Raw genomic sequence first — 26,292 nt, 5'->3', positions numbered from 1 at the left:
TATTTAAATAAGTTTTTTTTAATAAGTATTATTGGTAAATGACAAAACTACAGTATTTACCTTGGTATTAAGTACTTTATCCATATTACTCGGCATGTTGATCTATAAATATAAAAAACCGCATCATATTGTGGTAAAATATGGAACTAATTTCTTGTACTGACAACGTTAATTTGACAACAAAAAAAACAAAAGTGGAGCCCCTACAGCGGGTTTTCATTTTCTTAGAGAGGTTATATTATTAAACTTGATTTTCATAGCAACCTGTATAACCACATAAAGAATTTTCCCTCGAAAATAATCTTTATCGCCAACACAATATATGTAACGACTGTAAATATACTCGAAGCAGCTCATAAATATCTGGAGTATGATATAATGCCGTCGAAATGTGTTGAACTTGCGTGGACGCCGCGCTGGCTAGCTTTATTCGCTCGTTTTTTTAAGAATGTCAATAAAATTCCAGTTTAAAAACTATAAAAATATGATTCAAATCTTACTACGCAGTCATTAGGCAGCTTTTGAAATGGGAGATTTATGTGTTTACTTCAAATCTGTCGTAGTCCTGACACAACTAATATACGACTTGCGTAGTAGATTATTTCAAGAGATATCAAAACAAATTTACGGCGTCAAGATATCAGACCAGAAACGACTTTTGGGCCTGAATAATATTAAATTGATCTCCGAGCAAAGACAAAAAAAAATGCTGTTTATGAAATGCTCCATATTTTAACTGCTAAAAATACCCATCAAATAGAAATAAAATAGTCAGCACGCTTGACATAAAAAGCAATGGCACCATTCACACAGCCTCTTGAAAACGCGAGGCCTGCTTATTAAACACGATAAATTCTCTTCCATCCTAAATCGAGTACATTTGGCTCCCAAAACCTCCAAACTGTAATAGTCTGCAACGTTTCTAACAAAATTGTTATTGTATTAGCGTACATTATTGGACAGAGCCCGCACATGTTATGTGACGCATGTGTTCAGGAATTTAGTGTAATTTAGGGATCCGAGCCGTGACCATCGCTATAAGAATTTGCATGGTCACGGTAGAAAATAGTTAGGTGCTAGTAAGATGGCGCATGGGAGGGCCCCGTACATTTTTAAAAGAATAAAATATGCATTGTATGTTGTGTATTTGTGTGTTTCATTTTGAAGACGTATTGTAGGTATGTAGGTAACTTAAAGTATTTTTACTTCTCATGGAATATAAGAGATTTATGATAATTATTTATGATTTTTTATGCGCATGTTTCGGAATACAATCTAGTTTTCATTTTATTTTGTATGATATAGAATTATACAAATGTTTGATTGTACTCTGTTTTACAAAATTATTGTTGTTAAATATAATATATTTACACAGGAAGAAAGTTATTTATAACTAGAATGATTTTTTAATTAAATTTCAAATTAAGAACAACTGACAATGTCTAATAAATATGTATTAATTTATCTAAGTCCATTTCTTTATAAAATTATGAACGTCGTAACCCACGCTTTCTCATTCCGTGCTGAAACACGGAACCCTAGGTAACGATGACGATTCATTTTATTACGATAATCATGAAACATGTAATAACTGTAAGTCTAAAACACGTTGAGATGAGTCACAGGACTCGAGAATGATGGCTCGGCGTTGTGTAATAGATATGGTTATTATACGGGAAGAAGGGGCAAAGGTCCTTATATACTTCATAATATGATCTTCAAAGACTTCGGCAGAAGCGGCTCTAGGTCATGTGCCGCCCGTGTGCAATCAATTCCTTCACGCCCCCTAGGAAACAATTTTGTTTAATAAATTTGATATTTAATATTAAATCAAAAGTTATTGTGTAAAGAAGCCGTTCGCCGGCCTTAGCCCGGGCGCAGGTTGTTTGAGGGCGCCAGTGTCGCGAGCGACGCTCTTTGAAGGTGTCGTCTCTGGTGCCTCATCACACACTGCGCCCGTGTACACTGTGCAGCGCACACCCTGCACCATAGGTAAAGCCGCCTCTGGACTTAGGTACTTACTTTTGATATTTGTTTTGAAATAAGAACTATGAACTGCTGTAAAACGTAGTTAAAAATAAATTACAGTCGGTGTAATCAACCAGATGATATTAGAAACATTAATGCCGACCGACGCCGTATTCCCGTTGTAGAAGTTTCGAACCTGGATGTCGTCGACCCGAGTTCCCGCATGATCCCACGCGATTGATCCCGAGTATTCCAAGAATCTTATCCACGTAGGTACAAATAGTTGCACAAATGAGTATTGTTTCAAGGTACCTACTCGTCTGGGTGTAGGTACCACTGTTTTGTCTATACCTAACAATAAGCTGTGAGTTAATGCTGCGTTCCAGTATCACATTTTTTATTTCTTTGAATAGCGAGACGAGTTTTCCGTTCGTCTGATGGTAAGCGATACGACCGTCCATAAAAATAAAAACACCCACCCAACATTTTGAATTAAAAAGTATTACCTATTTGGTATTCCACTGCGCTCGCGATCCTGAGACATGAGATGTTAAGCCTTATTATGTCTAATAGTTACACTGGCTGCAATGTTCGGAACACAACATTGACTACTGCGTACACAATGCTGCTTGGCGGCAGAAATAGACTGGTACGGTATAGTATCTACTGAGGCGGACTCCGTCATATGACAGACCTACCACGAATGTTATCTTAGTATCTTTTTTTAGTACATAAACACAATAACCAGACATGGGAAGTCGTCCGATCGTAGTTTTCCTACCTATCAATGACCTTATCAGCAGCCGACCTCGCGTAGACGATCAATCACGTCGCAGCCTCCGCCGCCGCGCCTCTCGGAATCCGAGACGACGCGGCGACAAGCGCGCAGTATGACAACTATTGTGTTATATTTTTGTTTGGGAATTGCGCAGGTTCTATAAACGGTTAGGTTTGTAGAGATTCATTAGAATCTTCAAAAACTAAGTAATGTAACAGAGAAAATAGTCCCAGATTGGTGCGAAGTTATTTCTATGTATAATACAGTAGATTTTTAATAAAGTGTCAATGGAGGGATACACACTTGCGCAGCTATGTAAGTGCACGTACGTAGTTGTGCGAGAATGCTGTGTCACACCATGCCTCCCATCAGTGGCGGATTTATATTTTTTATGAGTCTAGGTCACTTTATTTCCGCCGCCCCACGTAGGCAGGTTTACCTATGTATATATGTGTGTAGGTTTCTAAAATACTTCATAATTTTCCATTTGTATGTATTATGGAAAGCACTAAAGTTAAATAAACGAATAAGTAATTAATTAAATCGAGTGAGCGTCCTCTAAAATCTGCCGCAACCTCTACGACCTATTTACAAATCCAGGACTGCCTCCCATATAAAAGAGACGTGCGTCTTTACTAATTCAGCTCTTCTACTAATTTGTTACTATTACCGCCTAATTACGCCGCTGTATATTAAGTAATGTTTTGGAATTACTTTGGAAATAAATGCTTACTCAGTGCCATCCTTGGAATTTAATTTAGTACGCTAGAGTTCTGACTCTCATTACAACACAAACTCTACAGTCAATGCCCTAATTTTACAAGTAATTTACCTACTAATTAAATAAACTTGACCTAAGCTGTAGTCACCGCACTGTTTCTCTCCAAACAGCACCATCTCGGGAGGCGGGGCTGTGACGCGGTTCACGGCACGCGTGACGCCACAACGCGCTCACGCCGTTATATGCAAAGTTTCCTTAGCAAATATGCCCAAGATAACACGGTGATTAAGATCTACATCTAATTATAGTCATCCGTCATAACTTCGTACCTACTTTACTAAGAATTTTACAGTTTATTGAGTGTGTGTTATAGCTTTATAGTATTATTTTTCGTGGTACAGGAATACTTTGTAATGTAAATTATATAATTAATACAAGACATTACATAAAAATTCAGATAGAGACAGTTCAATACAATATAAGTAGCGCCAACGTCCATACCACGTTGAATATACCGGTTCTCGTCCGATCACCGAAGTTAAGCAACGTCGGGCGCGGTCAGTACTTGGATGGGTGACCGCCTGGGAACACCGCGTGATGTTGGCTTTTTGATAATTTTTTTGTTAATTTTGTTAAATAATTGCAGACGTAAAAAATAAAGCGTTTAATGTTTATGTGTTCTTGGGCATTTAGAAATTAATTTTGAGGACGGTGGGAATAATGTGGGAGGAAAAAATTTAGACTCGAAGGCAGATTATTCAAATTCGATAACGGCACTTTGACATTCTGATCACCTATTAACTTGTACAGCGTATTTATTCGATGTCTATTTAAACATAACATATTATGAACCTAATTTAGCATATTATTAAAGTCTAAAATGTCTCGACTGGTAAATAGAAAACTAACTATTCTGTTTAATGTCTTTATTAGAACAAAAATAGTAAAAAAAAACTTGGTTACACTCCGGAAGTAATTAGTTAACCGACTATTGTAATCATAGGAAAACCCCTTCATCTTCGTCTGATTGTTGTAATTGAAAAAAATTATTTTGACCTCAAAATTAGTCCCATCATTAATTTGACAAGCTCTAAGTGAGGAACTTGTTTGTACAGAAGTTTAGCTTACAAATAACAAGAATATATGAAAAAAAGTGTTTTTTAAAAAAAAGCTATAATCTAAAACTTACATTTACAAATACGCCTATTAAAAAAAATCTATAATTTTACGTTATACATTGCTCCTAAAATTGTAACAGGCACTAAGTATCTAAACAAAACCTATAATATTATTATAATAATATTAAAATATGTCTTTCTCTTTATTTATATTATCAATTATATAGTACCTATGTCATGTAGTAATTTAAAACAGTACTAATTATTTAATAGTATTAAATAAATATTAGTTTTGGCCTAGTAAGTGTGTACTTTTTATGAAATGTTAATCGATTTCATATTATTTTGTTAATAAAAAACAATTTAAGGGATAATAATTTAAAAAAATGTGAAGTCGTTATGGAATATGGAGCAGGTATGTTATATAGAAAGGTACTAGTTACAGGTCTGGGGTAAAAATTCAGATTTGGAATGACGTATGGTATCTTGTGTCTGCCGTGCGCACTATTTCAAATTTACATTTTTAAATAGTTTTGAAACGAAAAATAGAAAAAGATTTTTTCTTTTCGTAATGGTACTTTATATTATTAGTAATAAGAACATTGCATTCTGTTATTACATCTTGTAATTGCTTTTTAAAATGTTCATGACTGAGTGCACAGTAATGTTTATTATTGCCTTTACAAAAAAAGATAATATAAACATTTTTTACCTGTTTCAAAAATGTTTTTATTTATGGCAACTACAAAATGATGTGCTTGCTTACACGTCAAAAGATTGTCTACGATTTTTAATAAAATGTTCGCTATTTATCGCTAAAAACAATTAATTAATTATCTTGTTAGTGTAAATATTGGCTACGCAACATTTAGAGTTATTTAATGTGCAAACGGTGTACGTAAACATTCCTTAAAAATAGCAACTAATGTTTTAAAATAGCGTAAGCTTATCAGAAATGGGTACGTAATTTTTTCATCATAAAAAATAATTTATTCGCGTAAACAGCGTTTAATTATCCGTGTTATTAATTTATTGTGCAGGTGGTCTATTTAGTTACTTTAGAGGGCTGTTGGGCGCGCGGGAAATGAGGATTTTGATTCTCGGTTTAGACGGCGCCGGGAAGACGACAATTCTATATAAATTGCAAGTTGGTGAAGTTGTGACCACCATTCCGACCATCGGGTTTAACGTAGAACAAGTGACATACAAAAACCTCAAGTTCCAAGTGTGGGATCTAGGCGGACAGACTAGTATCAGGTACGTAGTCTAAGGCTCTACCTTTGTAGGTTATGTGCCATCAGTCATGGGTATTGTTTGATCAACATTACAATTACAATGGGCGAGTTGTAATAGACGTGTTTTGTGCTATAATTGGAGCAGCAAAGTCTAACACAGTTTGAATCTATTGTAGTCAGTTTCTCCAACTCTGAGGCTGAGATTTACTTGTAATTCTAATTTTAAAATAATGTTTTACAACTCAAATACAGGAATGAATTTCGCTCTTATCGCAAAATCAATGTTGTAATATTTTGAAAATATTTCTTTAAGAAGGGCTACAAATTTAAGAAATGCTGTGATTTTATAATATTGCGTCATCAAATCTGCTTATGTTTTAAATTATGTTCGAAATATTCTAATACAAACTCCTCAATGTCATGCCTTAGCTGTCAGTGGCTCTTAACCTCATAATTTCACAAAAAAAGGATCTATACCATTGTGAAACTGGCGGACAGTCATGAAATAATGTTTGATGGTATATTCTTCTTAATTTGTAATATCTAGCAAAAGAGTCATAACTTGCTATAAGGGAAGTAGACAATTTATTTCTGGCTTCTATAGACTTTATTACAAAATTTTGTTATTGGTAAAATTTTATTTAGTCATTCTCAGACTCGTCAGAGTTTAGTATATTGATGTCAGTATATTACATAGGATTGATACCTATATGGTGGCAGGTCCAATGTTAAAATTATGAACATAATCTCTAATATTAATCAGGCATAGGGATAGCTGATAGTAATAAATCTAGAATTGGATAAATATAATACTGCCGTGCTAAGTTCAAAGAGAGTATCTAAAAAAAAAACAAAATCTTGATTATAATTGTCGGATAGCTTAAAGAAATGCCCATCCAATGACCTAAATAACAGTATCTTGTTTAGAACTTGTTAAAAAAACCTTAAAAAGTTTTCTCTATCTCAGTTTTACATATAAAACTATATTTACAAAACTTCAACTATCTTGAAATAAGGTTTCCCTTACATACCACTTTTGCCTTAGCATGACAGAATATGTAATTAGCTTATTTTGAAAATATGTTAACCTTTCTAGTAATTATAGAAAGAGTGCACTTAACACAAATGTTTGTAAAATTGCATATTATGTTATGTTTTATAATTCTGCTAGTTAAGTAGCAATGTGTTTAGTATTGTAGATATTCAATGTTAGTCTTTATCCATTTCTACTAGGTTTTTATGTAAAAGTTCATTGGAGATCAAACATTTTTCAAAGTAATAAGTGTTAGTAGCCAGCGCAACTCGCAACACATTGCTATCCAAAGAGTCATCATATTTCCTCATTCCACCTGAAAGGAAAACCAACAACACATTTCCATTTAAAATACTACTAGCAAGATGGTGTAACATTAAAATCCATTAATTTTGACAATTTCCAATCAAGTGTTTCTATTGTTATCACCCACATTAACTGTAGTGATAAGTGTGACAGGAACATGGTTTTAATTGAAACAGGCTTTCATATTATCTGCACACACTATCTGACAATCTATATTTAATTGCTTACTCATTTGAACACACTTGCTATAGGAATTTTTGATATTTATGACTAATATAATAATGTCAGTCCAGTATTATATACTGTCCCACTGCTGGGCACAGGCCTCTTCTACTATTGCAAGCATTTAGGCCATAGTCCACAATGCAGACCTAGTCTGGATTAGAAGGCTTCACATACCCTCTAAATTCCTATAGCGAACTGCACAGGTATGCATGTTCCCTCACAATGTTAAAGCAAGCGATAATTCACAAAAAATAGACAAATCATTTTTATAAAAGTCAGAGCTGTGTGGTCTTGGGGTTTGAACTGGCGGAATTTGTCTCTGTATTCCGTTCCAAACTCAAATAGGCTATCGCCACTTACTCTATAACTTTATAGTATACAATTTATGAAGTGTTATAACTCCTTATTTAGTGGAATGCTGAGTAACAAATGGTTGAATTGACAGTAAAGTGTCATTGTCAGGCGTGAATCTAATACCTTAAATACCAAAACCTTGTCTATTTAGTAATTAGCAGTTGCTTGCAATTCTTATTAGTTCTTTTTCATTATTAAATCAGTCTAAAATACTGATGTATAATGTAGCTTACTATTTATGAAACCATTTAACGAATTGTATTGGTAGTTTCAAAAATTAAAACATTTAAAAAGTAAATCTAACTATTAATTTTTGTATAATGGTCACAAAGCGAAAGTAAGTTGGGCAAAAGTGTAATATGAGCCTAAATGCATAGTAATTATTCTAAGTTATTTTTCTGTAAAGCTCTAACAATTAAATGCTTAAAAATATTGATATAGGAATTGTTTTATTCATTTTCAGGCCATATTGGCGATGTTACTACGGGAATACAGATGCAATAATATATGTGGTGGACTCTGCAGACAGAGATCGAATAGGGATTTCTAAGGATGAACTTGTGCATATGTTAAGAGTAAGTGAAATGCTTATGGGATATATTTCAATCATATTTTATGAGTATATTTATTACACTGTATTTCAGTGACGAAGGGTGAAATTTTCCAAAAGGGAACCCGATGCAATATAGTATAGGTACTAATGTGCATAAATTTAGTCCGCAAATCACTCTAATGATACTTAGATTTTACATAAATTACGAAAGGGAAGGCAAGAATTGAGTTATATGGTTACCTCTGCTGTATTTCATTAAGTTCTGAACTTTAATACAAAAATATGACTTGCCTTATGATGCATCTGCATATAAAGAAGTAATGCAAGTATTGTCTGGCAATAGATTTAAATCTTAATGCCTAATTATAATTACACTGGCCAGAATTTTTACTTACTTACTATCTAAGAATTAATTATATAGTTCTGTATGCTAGCAATGACCTATAAGTATTGCTTATACTCTATAAACTGATAAAATTATTATAAAATATAACTTAAATTGGCGATAAATTGGTTTATTTACTTGTATACAACATACTTTGGATTTATAAATTACAAATTTAACAAATAGAAAATGCATATTATACTAGAGGAAATTTGCTCTTCTTTCTCCTCTAAATTCGATAAAAGTGAACATTATACTGTAACTTACATATGGCCTTTTCATTACTGCCAGATTTAACAAAAATAAATTACTTACTGATGTCTGTTACTCCTTGGCGAGGACCAGAATTCCATGAAAACACATATGATTAAACTATAGCAATGTATTACAGGAGGAGGAATTGTCTAATGCAATCCTGGTGGTGCTGGCCAACAAGCAGGACATGGCAGGCTGTCTGACGGTGGCAGAGGTGCACCAGGCGCTGGGGCTGGACGCGCTGCGAGACCGTACCTTCCAAATCTTCAAAACTTCCGCCGTAAGGGGCGAGGGACTCGACCAGGCCATGGACTGGCTCTCCAACGCACTGCAAGCCCGGAAATAACATCAGATGTAGGGTCAGTATACACTATATTCATATTTACAACTATCTATGTATCAATTCCATTAAAATCAAGATACCTCCTTGCTCTGGAGGAATACACAGTTCAGTTCAGTTTTTCTATTTGATTAATATTGTTGTGGGTTAAAGATTGATTAGTGCAGAGACTCGCCAAGCTTCATTGCTGAATGTCATAGAATGGTGCTACTGTCGACCCTCGCTCATAAGAGTTACAATAGCAGGTGTGAGGGCGAAAAGGAATTATAAAAATTCAGGCTCAAGATTACTTGATAGTGCTGACCACAAGATTTTTAGCAGATCACTTTTGCTTTAGTACACGAAAATAATACTACTATATTTTTTATTATTACTAGCTACTGTTCGCGGTTTCGCCCGTGTGTAAGAGTTTTCCGGGATAAAAGTTACGCTATATGTTATCCCGAGATAGAACATTTTTCATTGATGCTCCACTCCTGTTGGTCGTAGCGTGATGTTATATAGACTATCATAGCCTTCCTCGATACATGGGTTATTCAATTATTTTTTTATTTCCAAAAAGTAATTTCGTTCGTTTAAACAAACAAACTATTTATCTTTATATAATAGTATAGATTATCATTAGTCACTTTACATTGGCTGTTCTGTAATCAGCATCATGTCAATTACAATCACCTACTTACATAGTTTGATGTCATTAATCTATTTGTTGAATAGAATATTACACAGAATTAGAATTAAATGTTAATGATGAATAACAAGATAGAATTTTTTTTGTAATGATAGTTAGTACAAGAGTAATCTTGTGTACATAGTAGAGCCTAAAATTCAATATCAAAAGCAAAACTGTTCAAAATAATATTTCATACTGCCCTTATTAGTTTGATACAATATTTAATTTCTGAGGCTATAATATGTACGCAACAAATATATAACTGAATGTTTTTTTTATTCTCAGGCTACGTTTGAAAAGGACCGCAACACTGGGATCGGCACGAACTGAAGTGTGAGAAGGACAAAGATAATAAGATAGTCGTCTGTAACGCCATTAGTTTAGTACTTAGGGTCGCCGTCGCCGGCTCGCACGCACACACACAAACATCTTTATATAGCGATGGAACTGAGGAATGACAAAAATGGTTCTTTTGTCAAATCTCAAAATGTAAGATATGTGTAATGAACTTTGAAAAGCTTTGTTCAACGATTTTGTATTTAAATGTTATAGAATGAATTGTCTTGTTTGGTCCTCAGCAGAGAGATTTGTCAGTTGGAATGTTATGATTATGAACCTTAGTACCTTATTAATAAAGGCTTATTGAGAGCATAATATTTTTAACTATTTTCTTATCAATAAAAATATTTACCAATTTCTATAATATTCTTGTCACTTTTTTCTTTATATTAAATAATTTGAGGTAAGGACAATGCACTAAATAAATTACTGATTATTTAATTTTATTAGGTATGTTAAATGTGTTGTTTGCTATTTTAAGTCGAATGGACCGAAAGCTAAAATAGGTAAAAATATTATGCTTTCGATAACTGAATTAATTTTAATTCTAAATTACAAATATAAAAATTAAGATAATGTGTCAATAATTTGACACTTTTTTACACTGAAAATATACATTTTTGTATACTTGATGTTGTGAAATTAATTTGGCTTTTTGTACATGATATATATTCTTATTTCTGGTATGCAATATTAATAAATTTGAAGTTCAATGAAAAGCTCGCGTTGAATCTGATTCATTATTTTTGTTTTTTAGAATTTTTACTAAGATTTCAAGTCGCTGCTTATTGATTTATAAAAAATGTTAAAATATTTGCTATTACTACTTCACATTAGCGTACTCGCTGGAAGTCATAATATAAAAGTAAATAAATAAAATTGCATTTTGAAAAATAATAGATATAAAATAAAGAGCAGGACTCCGCACAAATTACTGTAGAAATGTAATCGAAATTGACTAAACTATATGTAAACATTTAAAAAGATTTCTTTGAGCGAATGGATATTAGAACGACATTGTAAAAATGATAAATATCAGTTGGTCGAATTGCGATTAAAAATTATTTGATACTGTTTTTCTTCCAATACCATCTCATTATAATTTGTAGATAAAATAATAAGTTCCAAATCTCGATGTTTAATATTTATCACAATGTAAATGTTATGTATAGTGGCCGGCACAAGTCATGAGCACAGATGAACAATGGTGGAGGCGAGCGATACGTACAAATTGAACGAAAGTGTAATAGCATGACACGGGTTGGCCAATAGACAATGAGTAACATCAACCAATCATGTGAGATATTTGCCTGAACGTCGTCAAACCGACCAATCACGAGCGTGCTCACGACTCGTGCCTCCGTCTGTACCAGTATTTAGTGTAATGGCGTGGCGGCGGCTTGGGTGTGCGTGCGAGCGTCTACTATAAGTTATAATTATATATTTTGTAACTGTGAAGTTCACCGAGCTATTTATATTATATTGCTGTAAGGAGACAGATTGTTTCAAATACATTATCATGTATTATGTGTTGTTTTTTATTAATGAGTTGCTTGTTGCCCAATATATCCATAAAATTCGTATGCAAAATATGCTTCTAGAACTATCGGTTTACGATATGCTTTGTCAGTATTAAGAGTTTTATTAGAAATCTACTGACAGTGTAGCTGGAGCAGCTGGTGAAGTACACGTACGAATATAATCTACTATAATTCTAGCTATTGATATGAAAGTTACGTTTTACGCACGTTCGTAATTTTAAAAATAATGTCGCTTTACCGCGAAACCCATAATCATGGATGTCTCATCCTCTCCCAGTGACCGTCCTGAGTCGAGGTTCGTATCCCGTTAGTGGGTCGCCGTCAGCATGGTCGCTTAATGTTCAAGGGTTGCGAGCTCCTAAAGTGCTCATCCAAACGTCGGGTGTGTTTGTATAACCAGGCCTTCAAACGTAAGGTAAGATTTAAAAAAAAATGCCATTAAACAAACACAAACATGCTGGCTTATCAATTTATTAATCACATATTCTGTCACGTAAGGCGTCACGTATGGCCTTTAAAAGATATGACCACATTTTTTTTATTTTGTCCCATGGTATCCATGGTTTTTGTTCCATTGGCCAGCGTCGTACTTTAGGGTCTATTCTGGGACATCTTCTGGGTCTAAGGAGCTGTTCTAGGAACAGTTTGTATACCAACGCGAGCACACCGACCAACAGGAGGAGACCTCCGATTACTGACAGCCAGGACTTGCCGCCGCCATCACCTCCTAGGAACAAAAGTGTCACGTTAAAAGGGGTCACGAAAAAAAGGTTCTAAAAAACCTACTCCTAATAGAAACTAAATTTAAAAATCCTTTACAGGGTGTAAAGGATTTTTAGATATTGTGTGCAATTAATATTGCCATTTTAGCCAGGGCGTGGACTTTATTCTACGTATTTTTTCTCATCTGCCGTCAGTTCTGCGAACTGAGTGACCTGCCCACTACCCTTTTAGCTTGCTAACCCGCTTTAAAATATCCGCAAAACCTTTAGTAGCCTATGTTCAGCAGTAGTCTTCCGTCGTTGATGATGATTTTATTTTTTAAACTGAATCAAGAAGATAATATGTGTTTCTCATAAAGTCACTGCTTCACTTGCTTAAAACATTCATCATTCTGCTTAGCATTGAGCTTGTTAGACTATCAATGAAGAACCTACTTATCTTTAACATAAATTCCAATCGACTTTCTATCCCCTTCCATCACAAAATTACTGCAATGAAGGATATAAAATTATTTGATATCTACCGATGCGAATCTTAGCGTAACCAGGTAGTGTAAGCCGGTTTACGCTTTGATTTCTCTGAGGTTCAAGGTTAAATTCAAAAGTGATGGTAAGTGTTGAGCCCAAACACGTCAAAAGGAGGAAAAGATTATGTTATTCTCATTTGTGAGATACAAGCAACGCATGTAAGGTGATTGTGCTATTGCTAATCGATGCTACTAACCAGGCCGACTGCCACTGGCCCGGGAGGAACGGGCTGGTGCCGCCGCTGGTTTCTGCGGTTTGGGACCCATGCTAGCCTCATGCTAGCTCTTCCTATTGTGGGGTTAGTTGGTGTAATTTAAGTTATTGTTATGTTCCATGATGTTTTTTGTGTTGACTTGTGACAAGTTGCTGAATGTCTGCTGACAGGTAAAACGTGATGTCAATTCTGTGTCTATTCTTATGTAAGGTCTTTTGTATGGAGAATCGGTTCGTGTAGCCACAGTTCTAGTCAAGTAGTGTGCAAGAACTGGTGTATTCGTATTTTCGTAAGTGCCATCATAATTAGCCTGGGGATTGGAACACATACGAAACATCTAAAGTTTTAAAGTAAGTAGGGATACAGTGCTAAATACTTCGCATTTTTAGTTATGAATCTTTCCTATTTTTTTATTGTAGTTTATTATTATTTGCGACTATCGCCAATAGGGGAGTGACTTACCGGTTTTATTAGACTAATAAAATTTAACTAAAATACCAAACATATATTTAAGACCCGTCTTTATAATTCGCACTTATTTGATTTAATTCGTGTCATGAGCGGCGGACAAGATTGAAATATCTTCCAACTGACTCAACACATCCAGGAATGCGGTCACAGGAACTGAGGACTTGTTCCTGATTCCCGTAATCAAGCAATGATATTTACTTTATAAATTATTGTACACTTAGGTGTACATTACTTTGTTCAACTCTTTAAATGATTTATTTATTGGACTCGTTAATTCTGCCTGGAAACTTAGAAATATATTTAACGCCTGGTCTAGCATACATCATTACCTACTGTCATATGTACTGAAATTAGTCATATGATACAAGTTTCGGGATTACGACCATTAAACAACGTAGATATCATTTTTATGACAGTACATTTCTGGAACAATATTTAAGAAAAGAGAGCGAAATAGAACTTGGTTATTTTAAAGTGATTAATAACTCTTGCTGTAAGGGGCAGAGGTTAACAGCCGTGGACGACAGGTACGTAATTAACTTTAATAAAACAGTTCGATTTCGCTTACTGCATAAAGGCTTGTCTGTTTTAGCGTTAAATTTTGCTTAGAACTGCACTATTTTATCATTCCGCTTCTGATTGCGTGTTGCAATTCAAGTCAAAAAAATCTGGTAACATACAAGTCTACAGCACCTGTCACTGCATTCCTCTGTTTGACAAAGGGACAGGCTTGTACACCTCGATATTCTCCTTTATATCAACCTATTTACGGTCTGCTTTGCTCTTCTGCATATATCACGCAATGTTATTCTATGTAAAATGGTTCTTCTGCTATGAAACTGTGGTACCAACCTGGTTCAGCCCATTTGTGCTATACACGAAATCTGATAGAGCGTGACTCAAACTCTAATTTTTATACTTATTATGATAGGTCATTCAACTCTCAAAACAATATAACTTTAGTCATTGTTCTAAGACAATGGTTAAGTCAGGTCTAGCTAAAAGTTAAAACACTATCAACATAACTTACAATACTACATAAAAGATACTGTCCCTCCATATATTAATCCTCTTTGCTCCTCTAGATTGATGCCTTTTTTAATTTAGTCATTACCAGTCATTAGAAGCTGACAGTAATTGAAGGATGGTCTGACAATATTGTCGCAGGGATCGATAATTACAGTTTTTACTCGTTTACACGACTTGCCAGATAATTATACATTTTTTATCGGGTTATGAGCAGCGGCGGCGTCGAGGAATGGCTACCAGTCATTGGCAAGTTTTTATACACTAGTTTGAGTTATGTCGCGCGGTTTAATTCATAGTGAATGCGGAGTATGTGAGTAGGGCACCTATTTGAATTGTTTTCTTGACAATACTTACTCTTGTGAGCCCAATGTTGGTTTTAGAACATCGTTATAAATAACTTTGGTCACGAATATTTGTTCCGGGGTTGTGTTGTTGAAGTCTCTTGTAGCCATTTATAGAGGCAATAAAACAAACTAAGTCAGGAATAAGTGTAAGTAAGAAATAAGTTGTATTTAACAGCTTGTATAAATAAACCTTCAGCATTTCTTTCTAGTTCAAATTGCAATGAAATATGGATTGTTTTCTCCTTATAGCTTAACGAGAAGCAGTTTAGGTAACATTTATTAGCAGTCAATAAACACATAATATTTACAGGAGGTATTGCGGTGTGTGCCGGCGTCGTAACAATAGTATTTAAAACGTTCTTCAGCAAACGGCGGGAGTCTTGCATCACCTCTACCTTGAAGTCCTGGTCGTGCTCTAAGAGCCCTCGTACATCACACACCAAAGTTACATAGCATACTCAACAGTGTTTGCTGGTTCTATTTATCCTCCAGTTTTCATAGAGATAGAGTCTGTTTTGAATATGTAGAGTCTATATCACTGTATACCGTTGCTGTAACGTGTAAATAAGTATAAGTTTTAAGACACCGGGCTTTTGAATATTGTCGATTCTCTGAGCGTACTAATCAGTCCAATGACAGACCTGTAATGTTAATAATCGAATAATGATGATATGAGGCTGTCTGGACTTGATTTTTTAACGCATTCTACAAATTAAGTGGATTGGTCCAATTTAATCAATTACTGTATAAGAGAGTTTGATCTCATGTTATGTAGCAAATCAGTTTGGATGATTACATTATTTATATTTAGATAAGGCTTGCTTCTTGGGGTCATGCTTGAGACTAGATCGTTGTTAAGTTTACTTAAAAGTTTCCAAGGTCCTTTCTTGGTACTCAGTTCCCACGACACGGGTCATTCTAGACTCATGAATTTACTAGTATCAAGACTGTTTAGCTGTACTGTCTATAATATCAGCCCTGTATTATAAACTGTCCCAACCTTGGGCACGGGCCTCCTCTACTACTGAGAGGGAATAGCCCTTAGTCCACCACGCTGGCCAAGTGCAGATTGATAGACTTCACACACCCTCGAAAATTCCTAATAGAGAATTTGTCAGGTATGCAGGTTTCCTCACGATGTTTGAAAGCAAGCGATAATTCACAAAGAATACACACATGGTTTTAGAAAAGTCGGAGGTGTGTGCCCTTGGGATTTGAACCTGCGGACATTCGTCTCGGCAGTCCGTTCCACAACCAACTAGGCTATCGCCGCTTTTTGTCTATTGTCTAGTTATTGTTATGTCTTATTCAACAACGACATGCGCGTAATGTAAGGTTTAATGTAAATTATGAAGCATACCTTTGCTCGCCTCATTGAGCTGGTGGCAATGTATGTGGTCTGTGAACCGTGAAATTCTGGGTTCAATTCCCAGGTCAAACAATTGAAAGTGTGATTTAAAAAAATAACACGTGAATTAGTTCGTGTTTATATTGTCGAATAATTTGACGAACTGTGGCTGCACTATCATGTTATTGGTTGTGTTTGATATATCGCTATGTAGTATACATATATGTATTTATAATTTTATTAAGAAAAGTTAACCGTAAGATCCGATATTTTCCAATGACTTCGGGATTTGACTTTAAAAAATTGATTACATAGATTCGAACCTAGTCCCTACTGGTTTACTGTCTAAGGACGCTGCCATTAGACTGTAGTTCGTTGATTTAATTGTGTTTGAACAACATAACAAGCATACCATCGTGGTAACTCATTTTGTCGCGCCATAGTAATAAAAATTACAAAGAATAATAACTGATTACGCATTATGAGTCTAATGTCTTGCGCTGACAAGCGCAGTTCCACGCGATGCAGTGCCGTAATTCAGAATTCCGTGCTGTACAGTTGTGGCTGATTTAGATTTCCATAGCAGCATGATAGAATTGGCTTTCCTGTAGCCATGCAAGCAATGAGCTTACGGACTTACAATAAATCCTAATCATTTACTTTAATTTAACGATGGTATTCCTGTCACTTAGAGAGCTTAACAACAGTAGTCATCATCATGTAATATGCCGGCGCATTCCGCTAACGATAAAATATATTTTAAACAACCCTTTAAATGTAATATAGTATATTAAGTTTCTACTGATTAGTTTAATTCCTTGTCATAAAAATAATTTAAGAATATTGTAAATGCAAAAACTTTTACTATGCCTTTCGAAAATTTACAGTTTTTATATTACAGCCAATACCATAAAAAAGAAGAGGCATACTAATTGTTAGATACCAGTTTTCTAACTAAAACATTTTATATAGATCTCAGGCTGAGTGCCATCGCGTGAAATGAAAGTGTCTAGTTACGACCGAGGTCTGAACTTAGGTCACGGCTGCGGGTTTGCTAGCTGTTCGATGCCATCTTTACGCTCCTGTAAAAAACTTTAAAACATTTGAATCACACAAGAATACTATGTAGTAGGTCACCCGTATGCTAGTCTTTTGTGTCCATTTTTATTTCTGTTAACAAGCAGTATTGTGTAAGCAAAGTGCTGTGGTTTAGAGGACATTGGCGTTAAGATTATAGGCATTATAAAAGTTATCATCAAATGTTATATAAGACAAGTGTAGTTGCATATGCCGCAGGGATTTGTAAAAAGTTATCGATACTCATGATTAACAGCGGCACTACCACCAGTAAGCAACATTGGCTATTCTCAGTGTTGTTAAAACTAGAGCTTGCGTTCTATTAAACTTAAAATATGATATTGACGAATGTTTGTCAATTGCAGTGTAATCGAATATCAAAAACATTCTGTACAAACATACTGTTAGAACCAGTAACGAGTAATTGTCATTACGATAATAATGTACCAATCATCTCGTAATTTCGGGTGCTTTTCTGAAATTCAGTAAATAATATTACAGCAATCATTCAGTTGCAAGTAGCCCGTGGCAGGTGTGTTTTACTCGAGGAATGCGTTTCCAAAACCTTTCCTATTACCATCCCTTACAGTCCAAAATGGAACAAACACTTACAAATATGTAGAGAACCCTGCAAGGCATGTCTTATACGAAATAACTGCTGTAATTTGGATCATTAGAAGAAGGGTCCAAGCAACGTGTACTTGAGACGTAATTTGAGCTTTAAGGTAATGTTTTTAAGCTTTATATTAACATGTAAATGGTAAAGTTTGGGACAGAAGCGCGGGGGCGGGGGGAGCGAGCTGCTCGACTGGTTATTCGAACGACGACCGGAGGCTGCGCACACGCCGGTTCTATGTACAATCCTGCGCTAAATTCTGCAATTATAGCCCACGTGGCCCAAGATTGTATCTTTACGCCGAAAATTCACTTTTTAATGAGAACTCAAAGCTATTTCCGCCACTTACTGGCGCATTAACTTTTAACATTGCAATATGACGCAACTTGTCTTTGTTTACTTGTGTGTAAACGGTTTACTAATAATACCAAGACTATAAAAATCTTATCACGATGGCACATGAAAACATTATATTATGATTACTTTCATGTTGATGATTCGATCAGGATACTAGGCGTATTTCAAATTTCACCAACCCGATTACCACCAGTTTTAATTTTATGCAGCCCTTATAATATAATCGATTTTACTAGTACAGCTTCAATGCTTAGAATATAACTAACAGGTCACAAAAGACTAAAAACCGCAATACACCAAAACAATATCCTACTCCACGCAAAAGGCCCATTCGTTCCACTAAAATCTGTTGAAAAAACCATCCCCAAACTCGAAGGATCGTCTCAAGGGCCGGGCGCCATTGTGCCCGACTGTACAGGGCCAGCCACTGGCACGAGTCTTGTAAAGAATTTATAAGTGAGTGGTGGCCCGGCCCGCGCAGTGTACCACGCGCGTCGAATGCGCTCGCGCCAGTGCCCGCAAACACTAAAGTGCAGTTTAGTGCAATTTAGTGCAAGTGTAGTGCGACAGACGTCTCACTGTAATGGATGGCTAGGTAACACAAGTTCCTATTGTCTTGATTGACTAAGTCGTAATTCGCAGTGTTTTTGTTTGATTCCTGGTTTGTTTTGTGTCGTTTGGCATCAGGATTTGTCTGATCGACGGACGTTAGGGTTTCAAACGATTTGTAAATTTGTTGTAATATCCTTACCTTTACAAAGTGGCATTTATTTTAGTATAATAAGTAACAATTTGTATATTTATTGGACTAATACTACACTCTGCGAACAACGTTTACCATATTTTAAGTGTCGTATCTAAATATACTAATTTGAATTAAGTATATAGCTAGTGTCATAGTTTTAAGTTTATTGACAAATCGAAAGAAATTATTTACGATTAGTCACGGACTTTACATAAATCAGTGCTCTACAATATTAATGATTCATTTTTCGATTGGATAACTCTTACCACATTGATAAATGACAAAATTATGCGGAATTATCTTACCACCGCTCTTGCGTATACATATAATAAAACAGAAGAATCTTTCATGTCTATATACTTATTTGATGGCTTAAAAACGATTAATTTTGATGTTATACATTATGATGTGCAATATTACAATAATCAAAGGTAAAAAAATTAAGCATTGCGCTATGAGATGTTGGATTGGCCAGCCTAACATTATAAGATAATCAAATCTTACGAAAACCAGATAACAATTTATAATCAACAACAGCGTAATCGGTTATGACATGAAAGTATTGTAGTACAGTTAAAACACTCTATAATGACAGCATTCAAGATAGAGTCTACAAGAATTGTATTGGTAGTAACCAAAATTGCAATAACTGATGTCCTAGACAAAATAGGGAGAATATTGATATCCTTTTTTTTGTTAGCCTACACTATAGGTTAACATAGGTGGGTATTGGCTAAATCGTGAGAATTCGGAAAGTTTTTGCCCAACAGTGGTATTTAATTGGCTAGAAACTGCTTACAATTGTTACTCTGAATATGATGTTGAGCCAATCTCCAAATCAAGCTGCTCTTCTGGCGCACGGAGTGATTCCAAATCTACAACTGAATATCTTATATATAAACTCCCCAGGCATACAATGGCTTTAATCTTGGTATAATGTATGTTTTCGAAACCGCTACATCAAATTTACAATGTATTGAAACTGGTCTAGCCGTCTGAAACTTTATCTACATATTTCATGTAAAACCAGTATTAAAGACATCTTCTTTCAACATCTATAGACCTGTCGGTACGTTACAAAACATTACAATTGGCCTTTTCCTTTTCTGTCAAAATGGTACAAAACAGCATTTGCACATTGCTGCTTTCGAAAAAAAATTATTTACTTTTACACACGAGAAAACTATGATCTAATCATATTTATAACATTTATGGTATTTGAAAATAAATACATAGAGATTCCATGTTTCCTAGATTGGCAATTCGGTGATACAATTTATCTGGATAGCTACCTAAATTAGATCTTAGGGTCCGTATAAGAAAACTTTGTAAAAATTACGTTTGGAACCATTCAAGTGTATGTGTGGGGCAGTTATATATATTTTGTATTCTTCTGAACACTGCATCGCCTTGGTCATAATTTAATATAGCCAAGCCTAGAAATTTATTTTAATGGGGGCATGGTGAAGTGACCTCAGTGCACCTGATGTTAAGTGGAATAGGATCCAGTTGACAGAATGTCGACTGACGAGAGATGATTATCCCTCCCCAGTCACACACAATTATGCCTGTTAGAACTTAGAACTCGATATACACAGCCCGGTCCCGGAACGTGGCACACTTAGGTGAAACACTATGGCGGGTTTTAATACTTTGTGTATGGTGGTTACTATCGGGATGGATTCAAAATGAATCATACCACTATCACACAGCTAACCAGAGCAATCCAAAGGTTAGGTTAATGAATATGACCTATTATAGATTTCGAATTTTCTCCCGAGTTTATTTTTTATTAGTAATGCTGGAGATACCTACATGAGCTTATCCCGCTCTCATACTCACGACTGGAACTCCGGTAAGCCAGGATCGGCACTGGCACGCACTTTACGACACCGAGCAGTGAAGCTCAGCAAGTCTCCGAAAGTGCTAATAAGGTTTAACCCGCAAAGTATTTAACCAAATAGAAGGATAAGAAGAACTTAAATATCTACAGCAGTTCATCATGTTATTCAATCTACACAGATTTATATGAAAATGAATCACCTTACGAATGAAGTTCTATTCTATTATATTAGCTCTACGCTGTATGATTTATGCCACTGATAATGAACATTAACAATCATGTCTCATCGTCATAAGATAAATGACAAATTGCGTCATCAACACAAACTTCATAAAAGGTGAAGGTTATGATGGTTGTCATCAGAATAAAGACTGTAAATTCTTTAGTTTATTCACGCGATAATGGAATTAAGCCTTTATTCAGCTTTAATTAATGTGCATTATTGTTTAATGAAGCAATTACAGTGCGCAAAATGATTGTAGTACAAGTTTTCTGTTAATTAGTCTTTGTGGCATAGCTGACCGTTTTGTATGTCATAAAAAGGGCCAACTTCATCGAGGTAGTACCGAATGTCACTAAGAATCGACTGATTGGGATGGAAGTTTGATTCCATTAATATTTGGATATTGATTTCTAATAAATTCTTATGTTTTGCACACGAAGAGCAGTTACCAGACATTATGATGAACTACAGATTTATTGCTCGATTAGTTGGTTCCTCAACGGACACCACCAGACATAGTGTAGAAATCCAATCTCAAGCCTGATGGTTTAAATGGATTAGACGATATCTAGTTCTGCCAATGATTAAAATGATATCTGGAAAACCTTGAAGCCTACAATTAGTTCTAATGTAGCTTTATCCAGAAAGGAGACAAATAAGGTGGAAGAGCTTTTTGGCAGAAGACACTATATCACCTTTACTAACAGTGCCAGAAGAATCATACTCACGAACCTTATTGATCACCTATTACTTAATGACCCACTAACTCCTATTCCACCTCTACATCTCCACTTGCAGATAAGTCGGTGAGTTTGTATAAGAAAATTTCTAGAACAAATAGAGCTTCAAGCAAAAGATCATTATCTACGTCTAGAAACACTTTTAGGTCTAGATGTTATCAGCTCCAGTCTAACCTAGTCAAGAAGCCGAGTGCATCTCGTGTGGCTTACCTTACTCCTCACCGGTTTGTAATAACTGGTGTAAGGCGATTAAAGGCCGAGTCTGCTGAGCTTGTTAATGGGTTAGGTATCATTAGCAGCCGGTTAATGTGATATTCCGAACGAGAATGCACTACGTTTGTTGTTTTTAGATTTTATGTTACAATCTATTGATTATGTATCTGTAACACTAGATCTTTTGTTTGTGGATTCGGTCGCGTGAGAGTTTCTTCCTGAATCTAGTTAATCTGGATATATTTTTCACGCGGTTGTTTAGCAAAGAACTTAAACAATGCGATACTCGCCTCGTATTCCGACAACTCTTTTTTCAAGGGGAGTTTAGGTATATCCAGTAAAACCGTCGTAATCTTAGCTACTATTGAAGGCTCTCTTTCCTTCTCAACTGAGATCAAAAAAAGCAATTCGTTAATAATATTCAAAATTCATTATTAGTGTTGAATGTATATTATTACCTATGTATGTGGTAATAAAAATTAATCTATTTTTCACATATACAAAAATATCAGAAACTACGCATTGCCTCTTAGTAGAATCATTAACGTAATTAAAGATACATTACTAAGAGAACAATCTGTATAACAGCTGAAGTGGTAAACGTATTAGTGGTTCGTTAACCAGATTAACATGCATTTAAAGCTGTTTAGATACTTGGTCGTTGACCATCTCGGTTTCTTTGTATTCGATATAGAGCTAGGTTGATTTAATAATAGATATTTCTTATACTGATAATTTTACACACAACTCCTTGTCTTTTCTTTCATCTAGACTCCAGTGGCCATTTTTAAGGTCCACGGTCCAGTATTAAATTGGGAAATACTTTGTATGGGTTTTGGTTACACGATATTCCTGAAGCTGAATTGTTTATAATCGTTGACGAGTTTGGCGGCGCGGCGTAAAAAAATCTGCGACATGATTATAAAAATGTAACGCCTTCAATATGGGAGTAACATATGGATGGGCAGGTAGAAAATATTCAAACTTAAAAGACATGCAGGACCTCATAATTTATTACCACTAGTTCACAATTCATAAGCCGACAGTTAGCCGGTTTTACTTCTGTTCTAAAATAACTATAGAGTCTTTCACCATATTGTGAAAATTCCAATGTTGAGCATTTTTAAACTATTTTATTAATCGTTATACTCGCTATATTCGAACTCTGATCCCCACGGACCACAGCCAGCGTATTTTTGCGTCTCCCGTATAGCTACATATTTTGAAAAATGCTAAGATCGCGGCGCGGCGGCGCGGGAACCGGTAGCATGATTCATAATCTCACATAACGGCGATGAAAGCATCTCGTCTCCACATTAGAGTGAGTTTGAATACGCCAGAATTATTACTGGCCTCATTTGTGGACGGGAATTGATTTTGGAGAACAGATTTTCGTTTTACTAGCGGTTACAGTGGGTATAGTTATGTTAGATACAAGACCTATGCTAGCTTTGATGGCGTAAGGTGCCAGTTTGTTGCAATAAAATGAGATTTAGGAAATCAAATTATTGTTTTAATTTCTCTCTATTCATTTTCCTTATAAAACTAGAATTATTCTGCCTACAATTGCTTTTAAACAAATACCAACAAATATATCCTGAATTGAAACTATCGCGGAACTAGACCGCAGCAATTTAAATACTTTGGCCTGTTTATAAAATGGCGGTTTCATAAATTATATCAGTGCGGATTATTGTTTGTTGATAAGGGGTAACTGGCCGCTTTTTGACAGCTGTTAGGTGGCGAGTAATGAGCTGTGCATTCCTATTTAGCTCGTAATCGAGCTGGAATGATAATTATAGGTCATTAGGTAGTTGCCGGTCTTGAAACCCGTTCTTCTTTTGTAGAATGCATGGGTTGAGGGAATATTTTTAATGCAATGCCGAGACGAGCATGTCGCTCAGCTGAATATAAAATAAACTAGATAAACAATACAATGTAGACCAATTAATAACAAAGAAGCTGTATTACTATCGGTGTAATGAAGATTGAAGCTACTCTATGTATAACTTATTTCTACAAGAAAAGTTGTTGCTCAGAAATCAATTTGTTAAAACCTCTGCAACTTGTTTACGAGGCTCTTTAGCTCCACACCAGGTAAACGGCTTATTAACGTCGTACACTCATGTAACTTACAAACTCGCATTATGCTACTGGGCTTCCAAGTAATCCTTAGAAATTGAAAGTTATGCCCCAATAAGGCAACTGCTACAAGTTACAAATTGTATATACTTAGTACTACTTAGTGTTGATCAAAGATTAAATTATTTTGCCAAGAAATTTAGCAATGGTAGTGTCTAATGAGTATTTTTAAGCAACGGGATGCTGAACTAAACTACTTGATTGATAGTAGAAAATGTCTCTAGTTTAATCAATAGCAACAATACTTAGTAAGAACTTTGAATGATGGAAATCTAGTACTGAAGTACAAGTGACAGCCTAAGACAATAAGGACAGGCTCTGTCAAATACAGTAGTTATCAAACATCAAAACACTACTATAAAACTAACAGTGCTGCAGTTGCTGAAGCAACTATATTTGTTTGGGTCCTTCACATATCTCTGATGTGTAGGACAAAAGAATGAGTATGTAGCGCTTTTTTATATCGTAGATATTGTCGTACACTGGTAGCAGTGTCCTGGGCAACACGTGGTATATTAGCTGTCGCACTGCATAATTTTACTTAACTGCCTGAGATCATATTCTGTATACTACTTTCTTCCGTATCGTCCCTTTTTGTCCTTAAAGTTCCACTGTTCATAATTTATTGCTCAAGTGTTGATTATGTTTGTCTGTAAACACTTATCTCCACGTGACCACGAATGACGTTCAGGCTTCTTTGCAAAATAATACACTTCACAAAGCCTGAAGTTATGCCCTCTCAATTTACCTGACGTAGATCAACGATTGTGCTGGAATCCAGCGGCAATTTGCGTCAAGCGCCCGCTCCACTTGTAAGTCGGCTATTTATTTGGATTTAATTAAGCCGACTATGAAATATTAAGTTTTTGTGACAGCGCTGCAGAACGTTGTGTGCCACTGAATCGATTACTGGACTCTGGTATCATTTTCTGACAGATAAGTGGTACATCTTTCAAGTCGGCTTATTTATGCTGTGGACAAATTGGCCACTACGGCTTACATAATAATATGATATCTAAGCCTGCTGGACAGTGTTTATGGAAATATAGACTGTCCACCAGAGACAGGAATTTCTTGATTTCGTTCAGGATGTAGAGACAGCTCAGGGTTCAGACGCTTTATGTCATAGTTCAGTGTCTTACAAATTCTATGTTGTAAACTCACAGGAGGGGCTGCAGCTTGTAGCAATCGTCTTTATGTAGCTAGTTGTCTCAGGTTCTATGATCCGTATGGATTGAATACTTAGATAAGTGTAACCCATTAATTAAACCACGTAATATCCTTAATAGGTGTCCGCACACAAAGCAACAATACGCACGTTTTTTGCTCCACAATTGCTGAGCTTGTTCGTGCGGCTTTTGTTGTAAGAAGTCGATGTAGTTATTATGTTAAGCGGTTGTAAGAATGCCTTGGATTTATCTACATTAACAATTTGTGTACGATACAATCTGTAAACAAAGTATTTTCTTGTATACCATTTCTGATTATGAATGTATCAGATTTATCATTTTTTTTTTATATGCCTAGTACCTAGGTAATCAGATCAAGAAGAAACACTTTTAGAAAAAATGTGTGATATATTTTTTTTAGATCTCACGTAAATATTGTCAACATTAGGGCGGGATGAATAGGGACAAAGATGGTCAATTCTTATGAATGAATAAACACACGTTTAAATAACTTCTTAATGTCCTCAAATCAAATACTTTAAGATCCTGATTATTAATAAGTTATAACGCAATCTTACAATAATTATGCCGTTGAGTAATTCATTGAATATTTTTAAATAACATGTCATTATTAGTCGTTGTAAGATGACATTTGATATAATTGCTTCGTACGAACACATTCTACAC

The 26,292-nt window shown here is 35.3% G+C and overlaps 3 protein-coding genes and 1 non-coding gene across 5 annotated transcripts in view; 3 read left to right on the top strand and 1 right to left on the bottom strand.

Moving 5' to 3' along the window:
* The first annotated feature begins 3,954 nt into the window (after positions 1-3,954).
* On the top strand, positions 3,955-4,073 carry LOC115444950. Its single transcript, XR_003938776.1, has one exon. It is a non-coding gene; the product is annotated as a 5S ribosomal RNA (ribosomal RNA).
* Positions 4,074-5,330: 1,257 nt separating this feature from the next.
* On the top strand, positions 5,331-11,810 carry LOC115444945 (ADP-ribosylation factor-like protein 1). Its single transcript, XM_030170948.2, has 5 exons — positions 5,331-5,544; positions 5,626-5,842; positions 8,202-8,313; positions 9,068-9,290; positions 10,230-11,810. Exons 1-4 carry the CDS (start codon positions 5,541-5,543, stop codon positions 9,275-9,277), a joined length of 543 nt encoding a protein of 180 aa, XP_030026808.1. The 5' UTR covers positions 5,331-5,540; the 3' UTR covers positions 9,278-9,290; positions 10,230-11,810.
* Positions 11,811-12,279: 469 nt separating this feature from the next.
* LOC119190178 overlaps positions 12,280-26,292 on the bottom strand; it is a 62,334-nt gene continuing 48,321 nt past the window's right edge. Inside the window, exons 1-2 of one of the 2 annotated variants that reach the window (XM_037441474.1) lie at positions 13,271-13,463; positions 12,280-12,551 (exon numbers count right to left, since the gene is read on the bottom strand). In XM_037441474.1, the coding sequence (XP_037297371.1) occupies positions 12,298-12,551; positions 13,271-13,340 (324 nt within the window). In that variant the 5' untranslated portion in view covers positions 13,341-13,463 and the 3' untranslated portion in view covers positions 12,280-12,297. Of the gene's footprint in view, positions 12,552-13,270; positions 13,464-26,292 lie in introns of those variants that run through there. The other variant, XR_005112806.1, reaches the window with a different exon arrangement.
* The window catches only part of LOC115444946 (ankyrin repeat and BTB/POZ domain-containing protein 2), a 67,646-nt gene continuing 60,357 nt past the window's right edge, over positions 19,004-26,292 (top strand). The window contains exon 1 of the mRNA XM_037441473.1: positions 19,004-19,125. Within this exon, the coding sequence (XP_037297370.1) occupies positions 19,118-19,125 (8 nt within the window). The 5' untranslated portion in view covers positions 19,004-19,117. The remainder of the gene's footprint in view (positions 19,126-26,292) is intronic.

The sequence above is a fragment of the Manduca sexta genome, chromosome 22 (assembly GCF_014839805.1).
Source record: "Manduca sexta isolate Smith_Timp_Sample1 chromosome 22, JHU_Msex_v1.0, whole genome shotgun sequence".
Taxonomy (NCBI): domain Eukaryota; kingdom Metazoa; phylum Arthropoda; class Insecta; order Lepidoptera; family Sphingidae; genus Manduca; species Manduca sexta.
This window is presented reverse-complemented; position numbering and strand designations above follow the sequence as displayed.